At 40.5% G+C, this 19,709-nt stretch overlaps 1 protein-coding gene across 3 annotated transcripts in view; it reads right to left on the bottom strand.

The window, feature by feature from the left end:
• Positions 1-19,709, bottom strand: part of exoc6b (exocyst complex component 6B) — an 82,642-nt gene that overhangs the window by 44,402 nt on the left and 18,531 nt on the right. For all 3 annotated transcript variants that reach the window (XM_026352425.1, XM_026352426.1, XM_026352424.2), the window contains exons 7-15: positions 18,785-18,973; positions 15,735-15,803; positions 10,041-10,124; positions 9,491-9,537; positions 7,064-7,184; positions 6,899-6,970; positions 5,626-5,723; positions 4,714-4,819; positions 4,350-4,459 (exon numbers count right to left, since the gene is read on the bottom strand). In XM_026352425.1, the coding sequence (XP_026208210.1) occupies positions 4,350-4,459; positions 4,714-4,819; positions 5,626-5,723; positions 6,899-6,970; positions 7,064-7,184; positions 9,491-9,537; positions 10,041-10,124; positions 15,735-15,803; positions 18,785-18,973 (896 nt within the window). The remainder of the gene's footprint in view (positions 1-4,349; positions 4,460-4,713; positions 4,820-5,625; positions 5,724-6,898; positions 6,971-7,063; positions 7,185-9,490; positions 9,538-10,040; positions 10,125-15,734; positions 15,804-18,784; positions 18,974-19,709) is intronic.

Raw genomic sequence — 19,709 nt, 5'->3', positions numbered from 1 at the left:
CCAGACAAATTTCTCCACAATTTTGTGCTGTCTAGTAAGGCTTTTCATGGCCAAGAGTATCCTTGGCAAAGTGTCACCCACTGTTTAATAACTGATTCTTGGAAAGGTTGAACAGAAGCCTGTGTGAGTCCAGATACCTTTTGACATCAGCAAGAGGCTGAACACACAGACAGATGGGTGAATACACACACCATCAAAATCACAGTCAGGTTTAACCTGAAACACACAAATCTGAAGAGAATGCACATGAAGTGAGAAGGTGGCAAATACACAAAATATAAAAGCTCTGAAGAGGTCAAACACGTGTCATGCAGAGACAGATACTCAGCAAAAATGAAAGCAATCACTTTCACCCACTGTGAGATGATGAAGAATAATCTGTGTTTGTGTGTGTTTGATTCCAGAGCTCTGTGGGTAACAAACACATTCCAACCAAATCAGTAAATTGTCTGTGCCTGGAATTCAACCTAGGCGCACGCACGCACATGCACGCACGCACACCTCACTTTATTTCCAAAAAAGTGAAGGAATCCTAAAAACGTTCCAACAATTCAGTGCAGGGGGGGAAAAAAAATTCCTGGAGCAGCAGAAGTGCCAAGTAGGCAAAAATGGTATGTGTGTAGAGCGGCAAAAAGTCAACTTATGCTAAGAAGAGGTCTTTATTTGTCATTTGTCACGTACATCTTACTATTAAATTTTCCTTCTGCACTTAACCCATTCCCCTGGGGGGAGCAGTGGGCAGGCACATACAGTGCCTGGGGAACTAACGTGGAGTGTCTTAAGGACACACCTGGTGACAGACACGGGGTTTGAACCAGGAACGTTCTGCATCCCAGGCTGATGCTCCAGCAGGCTAGTGAACTCTGCAAGCACAGACAAATACAAATAGACGCACCGCAGAATACGGATTGAATTTCATTATATTTATTCCTCCATCAGTCACAATAAATGTAGTGGTCAACGCTCTCAAAAAAGAAGCCAAAAGCCTTGAGCTCAGGCATGATTACAGCGAGGAATGGATGGACACATGCAGGAGCAATTGCTAAAAATACACATACTGTAGAGCAAAACAATGACAAACGCCCCCCCCACCACAGTCAGCAGTGAAAACAGTAAGGGGTTGGAGCGCACGTAGCCAGGAAGCCACAGGTATGATACCACGAGACACACTCTGGCCAGTGTTAAGAACGTGCAAACACACACAGTTAACATCCTTATTCAAGTGAGGAGCGGTGATTACCTAGCACTTATCGCTTGTAAGATAGATGTACTGTGGATTAGCCAGCCAGGTACACACTGCTCTGTGTGCATGTGTCTCTCCTGACATTTGAAAGATGGACAGTGTGAGGGAGTGTACAGTATGTGCTGTTCCTATCAGCATGTAGTTGCTTTAAGTGTGTGCCTGGTCAGCATCTGTGTCTGTCTTGTTCTTCCTTAGTGTGTGTGCACAATGATAGGCAAATGGAGTTCCACTCATATTTTCTCTCAGCCTCAAATGGCTCCATAGCGCGACTTTCTACGTCATTTGCTAATGAAACACTAACACTCACACTAAATCGCTACAATAGGGAATAAGAGTGGCAATTATGAGGTCATATGCTGTGCAAAATGCATTGAGAATTTCGTATGAATTGGTAGTAGTACTAGCTTCATAAAAAGTGCCTACAGCAGGGAAAACCTGGCTAAAGCTCAAATTTGAAGAGAAACTGCATTTTAAAATAAGCTACACTGATTAAGTGTAGTGATTTCCTTGTCCTCTTGCAGACATGTAAACTAAAAAATATCTTTAAGGGACAACCACGGCTCAAGTTTGCAGCACAGGCGTCTTCAAACTCCAGAATTGGTAGCTCAACTTTCGATTACCACCACCTGGTAAATCGTCCCTGGACAAGACACTGAAGATCACCAGTATTAATAAAGTATCAATAAATTGTGTGGGTATGTATGTATATAAGTATATACATTTCTATTTCTGTGTCTGCAGTCTCATTTCCTTTTTTGTGCATTGGTGGGGTATTTACTATGCTATGCTAAAAAGGGACAATACAGTAGAACATACTTTCCGGGATTCATCGCTATAAGAACAAAGGTACGAGCAAATCTGCCCTTTTAAGAACACGTCATGAAGCTGATATTGATTATTTTTAGACATTTTCTTGATAACAAAATCTTTGTAAGGACACAATGGGCTGTATTCACAAATACTTTGAAAAAACTACAGATGATCCCATTTAACTGCTCAGCATGTTACTAACTAAAAAACTGTAGTCCCAGCGAAATGCTGGTAATGCTTAAGAAATATAATGGCATTGTTCAATTATAATGGCCTCTTTGAATTAGGCATGAACATTCTTATTTCTACAATTAGTTGCCAACTTCAAAAACATTAAAAGCACTCTGGTATGAGGTCAACAGTTGCAATCTGAGAAATGTGAAAGTGTGTGTGATCAAACATTCCACTCCTGACCAAAACCAACATGTGCGACTGAATTTAGAAGTACTTGATTGTCTTTGCTTGAATGCAAATCAGAGCCAAAACGTCTTTTCACTTTCACCCACAGTTGCCTCAATTTCTTTCCAGTCTTTACCTTGAACAGGCTGGCTGAGCACCAGTGGTCTTTTTCAGCAACACCTAGCCTCATATACACAGCTTGACACATTCTTACTTGGTCTTCTAAGGAATTGTTTTACCTTACCTAACCTAGCCTACCAGTTAAGCCATTAAACCTCTCGTAACAAGCGTGTAAATGTGGTAAAAGTCTGAACCGAATGTCATTGCCTACTTTACAACAGTTGTCAAGAAATTTCACCACAAATGCAAGTCTCATGTTGGCACTGCAGAAAGGTTAGAGGATTTACAGAGTAATTATGATTCATTGTCTGGGAACCTTGAGTGTTATGACATTTCATCTGATTCCACTAGAATTGCTAAAAAGCACAGAAACACATTTAAATGACAGAAAATATAACAGAAAGGCACTGAAGGAAATGCACGCACACACACACATATACAGACATATACATCAAGCATACTCTATTTCTGCCAAATCAGAAATGTGAACAGAGGTTGAGGGCAGAGGTCAATAGGATCAGTGACCACAATCCTGCTCCATCATCCCATCTGCATCCGGACCTGTGCGTCTGTATGTGTGTGCGTTTGAAGTGGCCAGGAAGGCATGCCACCGTGGTAACCAGATAGCAGTGTGTGCACGGCTGTAGAAATCAAGCCAGGTCAATCGGTGGAGTCATTGCTCTGATTGAGAAGAGCGATTAGCACTGTCTGGATAGCAGGAGACCGGAGAGAAACACATCTGTCTGGGAGATTTGGGTTCAGACGATTCAACAATCCCTTCCTTAAACAATCCAATATCAGACCAAAGCAGACTGGATGTTTGTTGGAACATTCAGAAGGCTACAAGATACAGGGTAAGAGGTGTGTAGTTGTTTTCTGTTGGAATTTCACTTCTTATTTGGGTCTTGATGTCTTTATGAATCAATGTCTTGCACAGTAACACCCAAGAGTTATGAGTTAATTTCTACTAATAGATAAAACCTGTGTTCAGATTTATATTAAATTTAAAAGTAGGATGGTGCGCATCTATATCTATATATATATATATCTATATATGAATAAAAAAAAGAAAAAGAAAATCACAGCCTGTGTTTTCTTGTAAAATGTGCATGAAAACATAGTTACCTGCATGTGTTTATGCATAGTGTACATGCACATGTTTGTGTGTGTGTGTATCTGGCTGAGTCCCAGCCTTGTTAATTCCTTCTGGACAACAGAAGTTGTTTCCTGATTGCTCGTCTCCTCAGTAGAAAAGTAGCTGCATTGTTTTAGTTCATTCTTCCATCAAGCGTAACCAACACACACACACACACGCACACGCACACGCACACGCACACACAGACACACAGACACACAGACACACAGACACACAGACACACACACACACACACAGGCTGAAGGTTACTGTTGACCCTCTACAGAACATGGAACAGAAGCTGGACTTGATTGCTGAGGTTCAGTATTTGTGTGTGTGCATGCGCAGGTCAAATGTAATGAGACAAACATCCCTGGTAAAAATGTTCTGCCTGTATAGTGGGAATTGGAACTTGTTAGGTCAGCCTGATACTCTCCACCTTTGTAGCAAAGCTCCTTGAGCAGTTAAAAAGAAGCATCTGGTGCCTCCAGGTGTTGCAGAGGAAGCACATGGCTGTCTACCAGATGTACAGAGGAGTTAACAGTGAAAAGGACTTTTGTGCAGGGTATATTAGGATTTTCAAATTGAGTTGACAAAGGGGGACAAAATTCAAGTAAAAATAAGACGCATACTGTAGTATACCTGAGATGTAGGTCTTCCGAATATTTCAGACAGGCATAGATGAACTCTTTGATCTGGCAGTAGACTTTTGGCACAAACTCAGAGAAGGGAAACTTCTTGGGGAAGGGAAGCTACAAGAAACAGAGGAAAAACCAGCCATTAAGTGAAGTTTTATGCAAATACATCACCATTTCTGCACAGACAGCTTATTTTAGTCTCTTCTTCTTATACATTTGTTGCACAATTCAAAATGAACAAAGTATTGTGAGGATAAATTTAACTGAAATTGCACTGAAGAAAAACACACTAGTTTTCCTGTGTTTATTTTGCTTGTTTGTTGGTGTATCCTGATCTGAACCATTCTCTGTGTCTTTTTTTCCCCTACCTTTTCCAGTTCAGGGTCTTGAAGGGGAAACTGGGAAGTGTAGTGTCTGTACTGCTGTTCTGTTGAGACTGGAATTGGACTAAAGTTGTCCTGGTCCAACACCTGTCTGAAGAGGATAAAGATAAAAAAAAAATACATATAAATAATTACAAAAGAGGTCAATGGGAGTGACTGAGATGCCCCACACACACACACACACACACACACACACACACACACACACACACACACACACGTATACACAATCATCCCACTGGGAGTCATTCTAACGCTTGAGGTTTTCTTACCACCCTCCCTTCTTTCACCACCCCCACTTCTTGTTGGCGCTCCAGAGTTCGGACGTTCCAATGTTCCATGGAGAGGCCGTGAACCGGAGAGCGCACTCTCTCCAACAATACAACACAACATTCCTGTGGCTTCCCCACTGTGTGAGTGTGTGTGTGTGTGTGTGTGAGAGAGAGAGACAGACAGACAGAGAGAGAGGAAGGAGAGAGGGAGTGTGTGTTTGTTTGTCCGTTCCCACTGGTGTCACTGGACAAAAGCGACGGCAAACAATGGCATGTAAACCCAAACACACACGCAGTCTGGTAAGGGTACTACCCATTCTGAAGGGCAGAGAATGTTCCGGACGTTTGCTTTAAAACACTTCCCCTCTCTGGCTGGTCATAAAACTTCAAAACCAGCACGAGAATGTTTCCCACAAACCAACACCAGTGTATAAGTGTGTGTAGTGGTCACAAAAACTCGGTGTGCCCTAATGACCTTAAGACTAGAAAGGGGAAGGTCAATGCAGCACGCACTCAAAAACACATCCTCAGCTAATGCAAAACAGAAATAACAGACGCTCTCTCAATCACTTTCTGCCTCATTCATGCAAACGGCAAAGGTCAGTTATCTCCTATTAATGAGAACCTGAAGGTGACGTTCCATCTCTTGAGCAGGATTTCTCCATATTGTTCCCTCATCTCAAGCAGCATGTCAAACAGCTGTGACACTGGGAAACCATAACCCTGCCAGAGAGAAAACAGAGCAACCAGTCAGTGTCCAGCTGCACCTGAACATCTAAAAAATTATGAACAATGAGGCCAAGCTAAGGTCTATGCAGAAAGAAGTTCACAGACGGCAGAAAAACATAAGAATCACACATACATTAATCACATCATGATCTCTGTTCTCTTTCTGCTCATATCTGTTTTACTTACATTGGTGCTTGAAGGTTTGTGAAACCTTTATAATTTTCTCTATTTCTGCATAAATTTGACTTGTGTGGGATTTCACACAAGTCCTAAGGTTAAGGTCGGGAATTGAGTCAGTCCTCCAAAACAACAACTTGTGTGATCAGAGTTATTGTCTTGCTGTATAATCCATAGTCTGTTGAGCTTCAAGTACATGGATGGATGCCCCTCCTGATGGTAGACTCATCAACACGGATATTAACCACTGAAAGAGAGGTCTTTAGTTTTCCTTTAGTTTCCTAAAGTCTTTCAGAAATAGTTTAGTAACCCTTTCCTGCCTGCTGAGTACCACTAACAGATACAATTTGGGCGGAGAAGGCCCAGATTCAGGTCAGACTTATGCAGAAATAGAGAAAGTTGTACAGTGCTCAGAGAAGAGAAGAGAAGAGAAGAGAAGAGAAGAGAAGAGAAGAGAAGAGAAGAGAAGAGAAGAGAAGAGAAGAGAAGAGAATTCAGCCATTCAGTGGCACCTCATCACTTCACGTGAATTACTTTTGGGCATCATACCATGCATCCATCACTTCCCCTGACTCGTTCTCTGTCACTCATCTCCAAATGTTTCTCCCATTTGGGATTTCACCCACATCCCTTCCATCTCCCCTTGATCCCCCCCATTCTCTCATCCATCACACTCAATACATCCAGGTAGTTCATGTATACAGTGGAAAGTGAATATATGGAGAGACATCTGATGATAAACTTCTCTTACTAAAAGGGTTGAATAAAGAAGGTCTCTCTTCAGAGACTGGCAGTCATCCATTTTTAAAACTAAAAAACACACTTTGAACAAGTTTCATGGGCCTCCAGGGTCAAATAGCTTAAATGGCATGTGCCAAGATAAGTGAACATAAAGTTAAAAACAACAAAGTGGAAAGAAAAGCCCTGACTGATCAGTTCATACAGTGTGATGCTGACCAGGGCTGCACGAATAGCAACACACACACACATACCTGCAGTGTATCAGCAAAAAGGACAATAAGGTTCTTCAGATCCAGCACCAGATCGGGATCATCACAGTATGACTGAGGAAACAGAGGAGTTATCACAACTAGCAACAAGTTGTACATTTGTGAAAACATATTATTTACATGAACTAAGTGTGTGTTAAATCTTACTGAGTGCGTCCTCAGGGCAGCCACGATTTTGGAAAGTGCCAGTTCCCAAAGCTCCTCAACGTATGCTCTGTTCACTAAGCCCTGTGTAGTGTGAAGGACATGATCCTCCACAACAAAAAACCTGGGTGAAAGGAACGAATGAGGGAGAGAATATACATGAGATATTAACATTAGCCTAAAATATTAATTCAACATGATGCAAAAACCACATATTCCGTTTCCTACATGTTACATGGGAAGAACGAGACCAGCCTCACGTTTCAGGACACAGTTAGCCTAGCATAGAATAATGACTGAGCTTATACAGCCGTCCTCAAAAAAAAAAACTAAACTAAAACCTTTAAAGCTCAGTTTAGGTGCCAGATAATTTCATGGCTCAGCCATGGAGTCCTGGAGTCTTATTGTCAGTTCAGGACGCTACATCCTGGAATTTACAATTGTTATGTGTAAAAAGTAATGTAAGGATCTAATTAAAAAGCTTTAGGGGTTCTGGTAGCCAGATTTGATCTTTAACTAAAGGGAGGCTAGCCAATTTACTAAACTCAAAATGTAACACTTATTTTGAGAATATTAAATCAAATAATCAGGAGCTGCGAGACGCACCTGTCAGTGAACTATGAACTATGTTAGGTAATTTAGATGATGATAAGACTGACCTCTCACCACCAACTTATCTTGCTAACAATTAAACACATTACAGCAATACAAAGTAAACTGTAATGAAACATCTGTGGGGCTTTTAACTACACTCAGATATTTCCATAAACCTATTTGCACGAATAGCTCAAGTGATTATGGACAACTTTCCCAGAAAACCTGCCACAGTTTGCCAGTTTGAAAAAGATTTACAAGTATAAATGGCATCTGAGTGAATAAGAGATTCATCCAAGCAGGCGTAAAATGCAGTTGGTGTCTCAGAAATGGGCCACAGTTGTCAATCATATGTTGTACTGCTTTCTTAAAATTACTCCTGTGTGTAATGGATCAAATCGCCTGCAAAGTGACTTTAGCTTATGTCCACTGACAACATGTCTCACTCAGACTAATGCCCAGCGAGCCTTGCCAGACCACAATGAGCTACACTGTGGTCGACTCTGTGGTCTGACTGTGCATGGTTAGTTTTCTCTTTGTCATTACATAAGGGTATAAATATGTTGGGATTAAATATTCAAATGAACTTTTTCCACAGTTCCACCTTTTGTGAGGCAGGCAGAATTAACCCTCACAATTCAACCTGAGGGGAAACAAAAGCCTAAAATTCATAGTAGATACATAAAACAAGACAGCCTTCTATTTTTTACAACTGTGTTTCCTGATGAAGAGAAATTATTTGTTTAATTGACAGCTCAATCATTCCATGTTTAAAATAATTTTCCCCACAGCCCAAGGTGACACCTTCAAATTATTTTTCTACTTACGAACCAGTGAATGTTTGAGCCATTTCTCCATACAAAACGTCTATAGACATTTCTGATGACAGACTAAACAACTCTTTAGACCAATTGCTTCTGTACTTAAACATGACTCCTTTATCATGTTATGTTTTCTTTTCCTTTTGGCTTTTATTTCAATTTTAAACCCATGTCGTTAACGTGTTTCTACTTATAAGTGCCTATGCCTACTGTATACTGACTTGAATAATATAAAGAGGGCTGGGCTGCTAAAAGGAATGCAGACAAAATGATTGGCTGAACGGATACATATGGAGCAAGTGGAAAATGGATCAAAGACTGACTTGAATGGTAGAGAAACAGTAATGGATGAGACGCAGCACTTTCCGACATTTCAAATGGGAATACCAGACCTGAGATTGTGTGTCTCTCTCTCTCTCTCTCTGTGTTAGTTAGTGTCCAACCTTGGCAGTGTTTATAGAAGTGTCTGCTCCAGTCAGACAGACAGAAGTAATAACAGCAATAAGCCAACCACCATTGCATACACTCTATCAATCGTCACCAGTGGGTGTGTGTTAGAGAGACCTAGTCGCCTCCCAGAGCATGTAAACGTGTGTGCAACTGCAACAGAGACAATTGGATGAAACGAGGGATTCAAGGAAAAGTGAAAGGAGGGGAGTAATGAGTGTGGCCAAAGAGGGATGACAGCATGGGGAAAAAAAAAAAAAAAAAAAAAATCAGTGGAGGAGAGATGATAACGATGTAAATGTTTTTCCTCTGCCTTTTGCCCAATTACAGACAATGCTGACACTAGGTGCATAAATAGATGGAAGAATCAATGTATGACATACAATTCACATATATTGGTTTCATTAGACACACTTTGGTACAGTCTGAAAGATTCTGTTGTGAGATGATGTGCTGCCCTTAAAGGATTAAAGTACTCTGTAACTCCTTCAGATTCTGGCTCATAAATATCATATCTAGAGTCCAGTGCAGGAAAAAGACTAAAGAAAAGAAACACAAGTGGACTTACCCAACAATCTGGTTGAAGTACCGCCTGTATCCCTCCAAAGTTTCATGCTAGAAATGTAAAAGTGGAGAAACCAGGAGTCCAGCATCCAACAGCAGAGCAAAAGAAAATGTAGAAACAATCAGAGGCAAAATAAATAAATAAATAAATAAATACCCTGGAGTTTTCTTATATACAAATGTACACATGACGTACATACGTTTGCAAAAATAAACAGTTCAGTTGTGCCACTACAGGTCAAACTATTCACAGGAGACCTATAAGAACGTTAAGTAACAACTCAACAGTAAACCTAATTATATCATTATATCAACATATTCAACGCTAAATATTAAATTGTTCAGAATTACCTTTAATTTTGTACAATAATGTTTGTTGTTAGCAATAACAGCCGTTAAAATACATTGAGGAGTGTGTATGAGTGAGGTACAGGTGTGTGTGTGTGTGTGTGTGTGTGTGTGTGTGCAGGAGATGGGTATTGCAAGTGTAGTTAGTGGACAGAGAGTGCGTGGACATAAAAACACAAACACACAGTGGCAGTGCAGGGTCATACCATGTTAGAGTGTGGCTGCAGTACGAGGCGAGCCTGTTTCCTCCTCTGCTTTCTGTAGTAGTTCTCAAACGTGTCGCGCAAACCCTACAACACAAACTGGAGGTAAGAATGGGTGGACGAATGGACGAAATGCTGGATGTCCGAGAGTCTTACAGTGGCACTTTTTGAATAGAATATAAACTCAGTTTGTGATGAAGTAAGTGATGAAAGAAATCTGGCAAAACCTCACTAAAATATTCTTAAGTCTAGATGGGCAGTTAAACAAAAAATAAGAGTGTGATTTATTTTAGTGTTGTATATATTTGGGTAAAACAAACATCTCAGACTAGGCCCAGATGCTAAAACTCAAAAACTCAAATCTAATTATACCGTAGGATCTGAAGCTTTACACTTATTTACATTAAGGACAGGCCTGTAATAAAAAAAAGACAAGCCAAAGGCAGATTTGGCTTGTCTTTTTTCCAACATTTCAGGATTCTGTTGATGTCGACTGTCCCACATTTCCATGTAATACATGTTCAGCTGTCAAAAATACCAATTCATGCTTTTTCAATTCAACTGGAAATTGCTGTCCAATCTGTGAAGCCACACGCCATCGCTGACAACAGCCAAGTGTTCAAAACTGTTTGAGGCTGTTATTAATTTCAGGGAAGGATGCATTTAATGGTGTATAAAACCAAAGGTTAGAACCACTGAATGCTGGGAAAGTATAAGATAAGGTCATGTGAGTGAGAGAAAGAGTGTAAGTGAGAGTGAGTAGGAGAGATAGACAGCATGTCTTTGATGACTAAAACTGGTTCCTGTTCAGTTTTGGTTGGCGTCACTGGTCAGACTTCAAACTAAAACCCCCACGCACAGAATCACAAAGTCAGCTTTCTAAACTTGACCAGCTCATATCTCATCCTTCCATTACACAGAAGCTCTTTCTTATCTCTCTCTCTGCTCTGTGTGAAGAGAAACTTGTGGCCTATCTAAGGACCAGACCAGGACCCTCAGTCCTTTGGTGAGCTCAGAGATAAAAGCCCCAGAACTGGGCAGATAACGCACACGCACAGGCACATGCACACTATTATGACCACTGAGTTCTGTTAATTCATTACAGTGTATTTTCAGGTCTTTGGCGAGCACCACCTGTGATATGTGGTAGTAAGATTATAAATTTAAAATAGAAACATTCTGTGATTTGAACAAACACAGCTGCATTTAGCCAATGCCAACATTTCTCAAGACTGTGACTTGGTGGTATTTAGCTATGATAAAGAAAAAATAATATTACAGCACACTTCAGTCCCTTGTACTTAGCTAATTTGGGTATAGTGTTAATGAGTGGTGGACCTTTATTAATTAAAGGAATCTAAACTTTTTAAACTGTGGCTTACTGATGGCCAAAGCTCCAAAGGGATGGATCCTATATTTTCAATGATGCAAACAATATAATCATTCGGTTTGACCCTTTCTAAATGTCATATTTTTCAAACTTCACACCCACAGACTTTCTGGTAAAATGTTGACATCTGAAGCCCGAGAAGAGCTTAAAAAACAAAAAAACATATAAAGTAACAAAGCACAGAATGTTAAAAATAAATATCTAGATGGAGGTTTTGTATTCAAGCTTAACTGATCTTTAATTGTACACTATGACTACTATCTCCATTGAAAACACATCACAAAGCTACAAACAAAGCAATAAAGTAAATGTTAAAAACATGCATCTGACTGGTCGAGATCTAAATAGTGTTTTGGAACTACATTTGTGTTCTTTAATTCCCTGTTTGGCCCTCAGTTGAACAATGCGTATTCAACAAATGAGCAGCATCAAACGGCCATGAACTCTTCATTATACAGAGCTCAGTCTCCCTGAGAGAGCACAGGGGTGAAACACAGGGCTGAGGTTATGCAGTATGTGTGCATGTGTCTGCAAGGGAACAGATAAAGCTGAGGAAATACAAATGATTGCAAAGAAAATTAAACTGGAAAAAAGAAAAACAAAAAGAAAACCAGTTTAAAATAATTTAAACATCCAGTTACACACAACGTTTCTATTACATCTGTTTTTAGAAACTTGTGTAGCAATTACTCACAGGGTTAGGTAGTAAACTGCTGGAATGTAACACGTCTTCCAGTCTGCAAAATCCTAATGAAGTTCAGTCACAAAACTCCGCTGAACTGTGCCCTTAACTAATTCCTGGCATTTTCTCGTAAGCTATAAACATATCTTTCAATTACAAGTTTACTGAAAAGTGGAGAGGGCGGCGTAGTGTAGTGGTTGGTACCATCATCTCAGAGCTAGAAGGACCTGGGGTTGAACCCACCCACTGCCCAGGTGCCTTTTTGTGCAACCCCAGAGAAGAGGAAAAGTGATTAGGATAATGGATGGATGAAAAGTAAAGAGAGTTTTCCGAGCTAGTAAGCGTGCAAACAGCCTGTAAACTAAAAACCCATGTTATGAATAAAACCTGTACATGCTAACAGCACATACTATTAAATAAAAACTGTATTTAGAGAATCTTGTCTTGTAAATGTTTGAAACTCACTCTTCTTTTGCTCAGTTGCAGCTGAATAGAGTAGGTTGCTGGTGCAAAACAGCTAATGAGCCATTAAAGGTTTCTCTATGGGACCTTGTATCTGGTTCTCTGTTCCTTCAAACATTGCAAACCCAGATTTCTTTCTGTCAATGGCACAAATTTGTCTGTTTACTGAAGTCGAACAAAACTTCTATGCAAATCTATACCCCACAGGAAAATCCACTGATGGAGGAAATTTATTTATCCATGAATTAGTCCTGATTTTATGTTTTTATGATCAGGGTTGGACAAAATCTGGGTGTCAAAGCAGTCCAGTAAGTTCTGGCTGTCCTGCTGCAGCACAGAGCTCTCGGTCTGACCAGTGTGATGAATCGGATTGCTCTTCCTTCCATCTACTCCCCAACCCTCTGCTTAGCTCTGTGTGTTGGGCTCAAGGCCTGTGTTTACATTGATCACAACTCTGTCCACATTTCTTAGTGTGCAACATGTGTGCGAGTGTAACAAAGGATTATTGTTTGGGCCTGACGCTGCTCGACTATGACTGGAAAATCATAGACTTTAAACATGGAAAAGAGAAGGAAAGATGGAGGAGCGGAGGAGGAGGAGAAGAATAAAAAAGGGGGATTGTGGGGAAAGTAGGGTTCTTGATTGCAAATGGGATTCCACATCCAGGTTTACTAGAAAAATAAATGAAACCATTACATTCGCGTGCCTGTTATTTAACAATTAGACTGTGAGTGTGTGAGTGTGTTTGTGATTTTCCAGTCTACCCCCTGCCCAGTACTGCAAACTGTGCTGGACATTCTGGTTTTCTTTTCTAATGGTAAATCCACTTCTCTGCCCAATGACCTGTCATTCAAGTTGCTACAAAACCGCTTTAATGGATAAAACAATTTCTGTGTGTGTGTGTGTGTGTGTGTGTGTGTGTGTGTGTGTGTGTGTGTGTAAGAATGGGACTTTGTGTCTCATTAGTTTGCTTAATCCAAATAGCAGCAGATGACAGAGGACTGAATAAACACATTCAAATTACCACACAAGAGGGGGAAAGTGTGTGTGTGTGTTTGTATGCTATTATTGTGAGGACCAGTATGAATTTAACAGATTTTTAACAAAGTGAGGACATTTAAGTCGGTCCTCACAATAAAAAAGGGTGTTTAAAGAGCAATTTTAGGAGTTACGACTGGGTTTTAGAGTTAAAGTAAGGCAGTAACATGTGATACATTAAAAGCTGAAACAGAATAGATTATCATGGCCTAATAGGGGGCTAGGTGGTGTCCTCCCACTGACTGCTATACAAAAATATGTGCGTGTGTGTGTGTGTGTGTGTGTGTAAGACAGCGAGAGAGGCAGATAGGTGAATGTGAGAGCCAGGATGACATCAGGGGTCAACCAGACCTTTCAACAGCATCTGAAGACAGAACACACTCCTTCCAATCTCTTTCCCACTGACCTTAATGCTGCTCTCACTCACCACTGCAGTTACCTCTTTCTAATCTATCTCCCTCTCTGTGCTGTCTTTTTATCCCCACCTTCCTGTTTTTGCCCCTTAACCCCCACAGCCACCTCTTGTCTTTCTTTATCACTCTTTAACTGATCTTTAGCTAACTCTTTGCTTGCTTCTTTCTGTACATATCCCCATTTCACCCTCTCTCCTCTAAATTCCTCCACCTTTTTCTCCTCTCCTCTCATTCATCCTTGTTGTCTTCCCTTATTTCCCGTCCTCTCTCTCATTTGTGCTCATCTGTACATAGTTTGACACACGTTTCTCCCTCATGTTTCATTCAGTCATTCCTTTACAGGTTAATTACACTGAACTATACAATGTCTACATTCATATCAACATCAGCTGATCTTCTCAGGTTGGTTTCCCACCTTCCAAGCATCCATTGATCTGAATTAGCTCTCAACTCTAGGCAAATTGAGCTGTGAATATATTGCAGAAATTAACAATTTACAGGCAAATCAAGCTAGCACTAGCATGTGACTCCACGGCAAACTGCTCCAACACTTCCTCCAAGCCCATCCAGCCCTTCTCCTAAATCCTTGTCAGGTTTGCTGTCTTCCAGCTGCCTGAACTACAAACAAACTCAAATTGTCTTTACAAGAGAACTCCTCTTTTTCAACTCCCACCCCTCCATTCCTTACTATGGACTCTTTCCTGTTGTCACCTGTTTAAACCTCTTGGAGGTTTGTAGCATTACCTTCATCTTTCTTAATCACTCCTTGTTTCTCTTCTATCATTAAACTGCTCCTTCTCTTCAATCTCTGCATAATTTCTCCTCTTTTACCCTTTCTCTACCCTCACTTTCCCTTTTCGCTCCCTCCCTCCATCACTCTTTTACTTGTTCACTCTCTCCTTCCTGTCAAAGTTCATGCACTTCCTGTCCCCCTGCCAGAGAGCCCCCCAGACACACAAATACACACTGAACAGTAACAGCCAAGCCTCTGGCTGTGTTGGCCCGGTCACAACCCCTACAGACATGCACACGCCCACACACACACAGACACAGACACACGCCACACATACACCCCAAATGTGCAAGTAACACAGTCATGGCCCAGTCAACACCTCCACCCATGTCGCTTTCACTCTATATGAGATGAGACATACACATTCTCTCTCTCTCTCACATATACACACACACACACACACACACACACGTTGGATTAAAGCCAGGGTTGAGCACGAGGCCTCATCTTACAGCATCATATACCTCTCTATACATAAATCTTGTGCTAGATCTTCCTAATTATATAGCGTTGGCAGGAGACAACAGAACTTTGTCAACCATCACAACCGTATCTGCCCTTTGTTGTCTCTGGTTGGATTAAGTCTTTGTTGTTAATGCTACAAATTAATGAGCAGTGCTGTTTCATGTTAATACTGGATTTACAGGACAGATGATAACAAGTAACCAAAGTTCACGTGTAAACAGACTATCTAGCAGTAGTTTCCAGAAAGTGCACAAAACATTTTAAGTTCTCTTAACCTCTGAATAACTTCACACAGAAGTCAGTACAACACACGCATTTTTACATGTGTGGCGGCGAGAGAGAAGGAACTGAATCAGTGCTTATGATTGTTACAGCAGCACTGGAAAATAAATGACTGCAGGTAAAAGTTAAAGAGATATGAAAGAGAAGGAAACAAAAAAGAGGACAAACTTACCAGCACAGTGTAGATATGCAGACACCGGTAAACTGGAGAGAAATCCACTAAGTCCTGAGCTCCAGGCACCTAGAGAGAGAAACCATTTTTTTTATAATTGGACAAATGTGCATCTTATGAACAAAAAGCAAACACGAGAGGTTGAACAGATCTTTTCTTTTATACAGCATGTTCCCTTATATTCTATAACAACAAGGACATAAAAGCCAAAAGTGTGATGAATGATGAGATGTGATGACACTTGCTATAACTCAAGAACTGTAAATGTGTTTCTATAACTCCACAAAGTGCTGTGCTTTGATACAGCTTCACCTACAGCTACAGTGGAAAGAAGAAGTATGTGAACCTTTTGGAATTTCATGGTTTCCATGATATTCCAAAAGGTTCACACTCATAAATCTTGTGATTATATAGTGGTGTCACAATGCGGAGCATCTTCTCTAACAAACAATATTTGTCATTTTATCCAGCATATACAGCAAAATGAGAAGTGCAACTGCAAAATCTTAACTCAGAGTCACTTACAGGTGTGCCCAAATTATTATTTCATTATTATTTCATATTGAGATTCCTGCACTGCAGAGCTCAACTGTGAAAGAAAGCAATGCTGCCGCCCATCACCCTTCAACATGCCTTTTTTTCACCCATTAGCTTTATTATAGCTAATATCACGTATTTAAGACATGACTGGATTGGCTCAGTACACGTCTATTATTGACTTTATCCTTGCTTTGGCAACTGTTTTTAATAAACATGTCACACCAATAAAGAATCATTGAATGGAACTGAATTAAATAAAGAGATAGTGTTGAACATGGAATAAAATGGTCACAATATACTTTACTTTCATTTACCATTTAGGGTAGGTTTTATAAACATTACAAATCTAACTGACAGAGTAACACAAAAGCACAAAGAGCGACAAAGGACTAAATCCTTCTATAGCATATTCTAATGTCTAAAAGCCATTTTTCATTCAGTTTCTCTGTTTAGCCATCCCTAATGTCTTTTTCTCTACCCACATCCTCTGTCTTCCGGAGAACATCACAGTGACAATTTACCTATTTTAAAGCACACAATGCAAAAAACATGTGCCCTCTTGCCCTCTGGAAAGTTTGCTTTCTGTGAAAATCATTGGAGGCACAGCACAATGCCAGCTTTGATGTAATCACACACACAAACACACAGTGTTGAAACAATGAGAACATACAAAAAGTCATACCATTTAAAGGCAGATGCATGGAGACAGAATAGAGGAGGAGAAGAAGAGTGAAAGCTGGCAAAGAAAGATGGGATACAGTAACACAGGGAGATGACTGTAAATGAAGACAAGGGCTAGAAAGGGAAAGACACTGCAGAGACCGATGGCGTGAGGAGACGGGATGCCAATGGTTGGCACTGCTGCAGTCATCGGCGCCAATGCGGTCGTAACCCTGACCAACGCTGGGTCAGGCCTTTGTTCGAGCCAAGGTCTTCCCGTGAAGAAGGTTGAGTCAAGTTTACAGGACGTAAATAAGCCAAGGAGACAACAGGGACTTTAAAACAGAATGGTAGCAATGGGGTGACAAGTTCAACTCCATTCTCTTCGATTTCATTGTATTTTGCTTTCCTTGAGTGTGAACAACAAGGGCTGCAATAGGGAACTTTCATCCCATGAGGGATGACTTGAAGAGTTCAGTGTCACGCTGCTTTGTCCATTTTGTAGTAATGACAGAACGACCTTAGTTCATCATTTGAACTTTTATCATTCAGTCAGGAAACACGTTATTGATGTACATTCTTTACCCACTTCTCTGATTTGTGTACCAATTACTTTGCAAAGTTATTTGATCTGACTTTTTGTAACTCCAGAAAAAAGAAAAGACGCATCATTAATTGAGAAAACATAGAATATAATATACCAAAACAAAACAATTGTTTAACCTAATATTCTGTTGCCCAACCTTTAGAGGCAATTGAACAAACAAGTGATTTCTGTAGCTCTCAGTGAGACTTCAGCACCTGTCGTCAGGTAGTTTGACCAGCTCTTCTCGAGCAAACTGCTCCAGCTGTCTCAGGTTTGAGGGGTGCCTTATCCACACTGCATATTTTAGACTTCTGTTTTGCTTCTGGTTTGAAACAGACTTCTTTCAACCAGCCTCTTGAAAAAAATGGAGGTTTAACATCGCTTATAAATGAGCTGGTGTGTGTAGCTCAACTGGATTACGTGGACTACGTGCTGCTATGGGTCTGACATTCACTGTGACGTCATCCAGCAGAAACTTCCCAGACCTCACCTGGGACACTGGGCTAACTCTAATGACATCTGACTGCTGGACAGAAGAACATACCGTTTAGAGTGGGGGTGGATTCTATGGAAAGAAAAATAAAGGAAAGAAAAAGTAAAGGAAAAGAAAAGATGGAAAAGGGAAATGAATTGGTCATTTAAGGGTGGAAAGACAAGGAGTTACAAAAAGCAAATAAGTGCACATGGAAAAGATTAAAGTAAAGATACTTAGAAAATGGAGAAATAATTTACGAAAAGGTGATTCTCTAACATTAAGCTGGTCAATCACCACGTAAAGGGAGTGTGAATTGTGAATCCTCGGTTTTAGAAAGGTAGCCTAAGCAGCAGAATTATAAACTGTTGGAAAGCTTTGGAGAGAGGAGGTTTTCTGACACGATGGAATCGTGAATTCAAACATACAGTTCAGAAAGAGTTGACGTGCTGCTAAAATCTCAGCCCCTTAGAGAAAATATGAGCCACTCCCACACAGTTGAGCCAAACAGGTGAGACTGCTAAATGGACCAGTAGACTCACATGGGGCCGGCATCACTTCATCACTTCTAAACAATTCATTTTGATTGTCTAGGACTGTTTGATACTTCATTCTCTAATCTACTTTTTCTCTAAAGACTGAGAGACATAACGTTGGATAATCAACCAAGCGTGTATAGATATGTTTTGTAGAAGTACCAGCTTCTGTCAAATGAGATAAAACCAGACAATTAGAAGGACATGTGTAGCTCAAATTCTGTGTTTGTGTGTGTGTGACTGGTGGTTTTCTCACTTCCTCATCCTCCTCGTCATCCTCCACATCCCGAATGCCTGAGTCTTGTTGCGACACAGGACTGCCAAAGTGTACGTCTCTCTCTGTTCCCACCCCAGGCGTTGCCGACACCTCCTTTCTGCTGCGTCGTCCGATCAGGGCCCTCGGCTGTGTAGAGATGGAACTGTCCAGTGAGCGCTGTACCTGGGCCTTAAGCACAACATGAAAATACACGTTAGACATCAATGTTTGGCAAATTTGACTCAACTGAACAGATTTTTATTGGGGGTGGGGGGTAATTTCTCTCTGCTTGGCTTCCTTGTACTACTGTTATTTCCTACACTTCCACAGATCCCTTTTCAAAAGCCACAGAGGAGGTGGAGGAATTATTTCATATTCAGTGTTTGGCTCAGCTTCAGAGCCAAATAGTGGAAGCTCTTTGATTTCAGGGGTCAGACTCTAAAACCAGATGTTGGTTGTTAACACTGATAAAAAGGCTAAAACTTCAATATCTCAAAATGCAATCATACATCATTGTAGGTAGGCTGATGAATAAAGAAGAGACATAAAAATGCACCAACATTTAAATGGGAGTCAGAAACACTTCCAGAATATTTACATAAAAAAATAAAAAAAAAGAAAAAAAAAAAAAAGGTATTTGTTAATACTCAAAGGCAACTGAGCTATAACGCCTCCCATTTGATTTTCCCTTTTAAACACCATTTTGGGAAAAGCTTAGAAATTGCAGATGAGGACAATGGCTGAGACCTTTGAGTAAGACCTGCCACTCCTTGTCACATGAAAATGACCTATAAAAGTGACTTAACCAAGCACCTAAGAATACACCAGAGGGAAAATAGCAAGACAGGAAGGGAAGAACGGGCAGGATGAAGAGTCAATTAAAGCAGAAACAAAGCACATAAAATGAACATATGAAAATGGAGAC

This window comes from Anabas testudineus, chromosome 18 (genome assembly GCF_900324465.2).
Source record: "Anabas testudineus chromosome 18, fAnaTes1.2, whole genome shotgun sequence".
NCBI classification, from domain to species: Eukaryota; Metazoa; Chordata; class Actinopteri; order Anabantiformes; family Anabantidae; genus Anabas; species Anabas testudineus.
The sequence above is the reverse complement of the archived record's forward strand: the minus strand, read 5'-3'. Positions and strand labels throughout refer to the sequence as shown.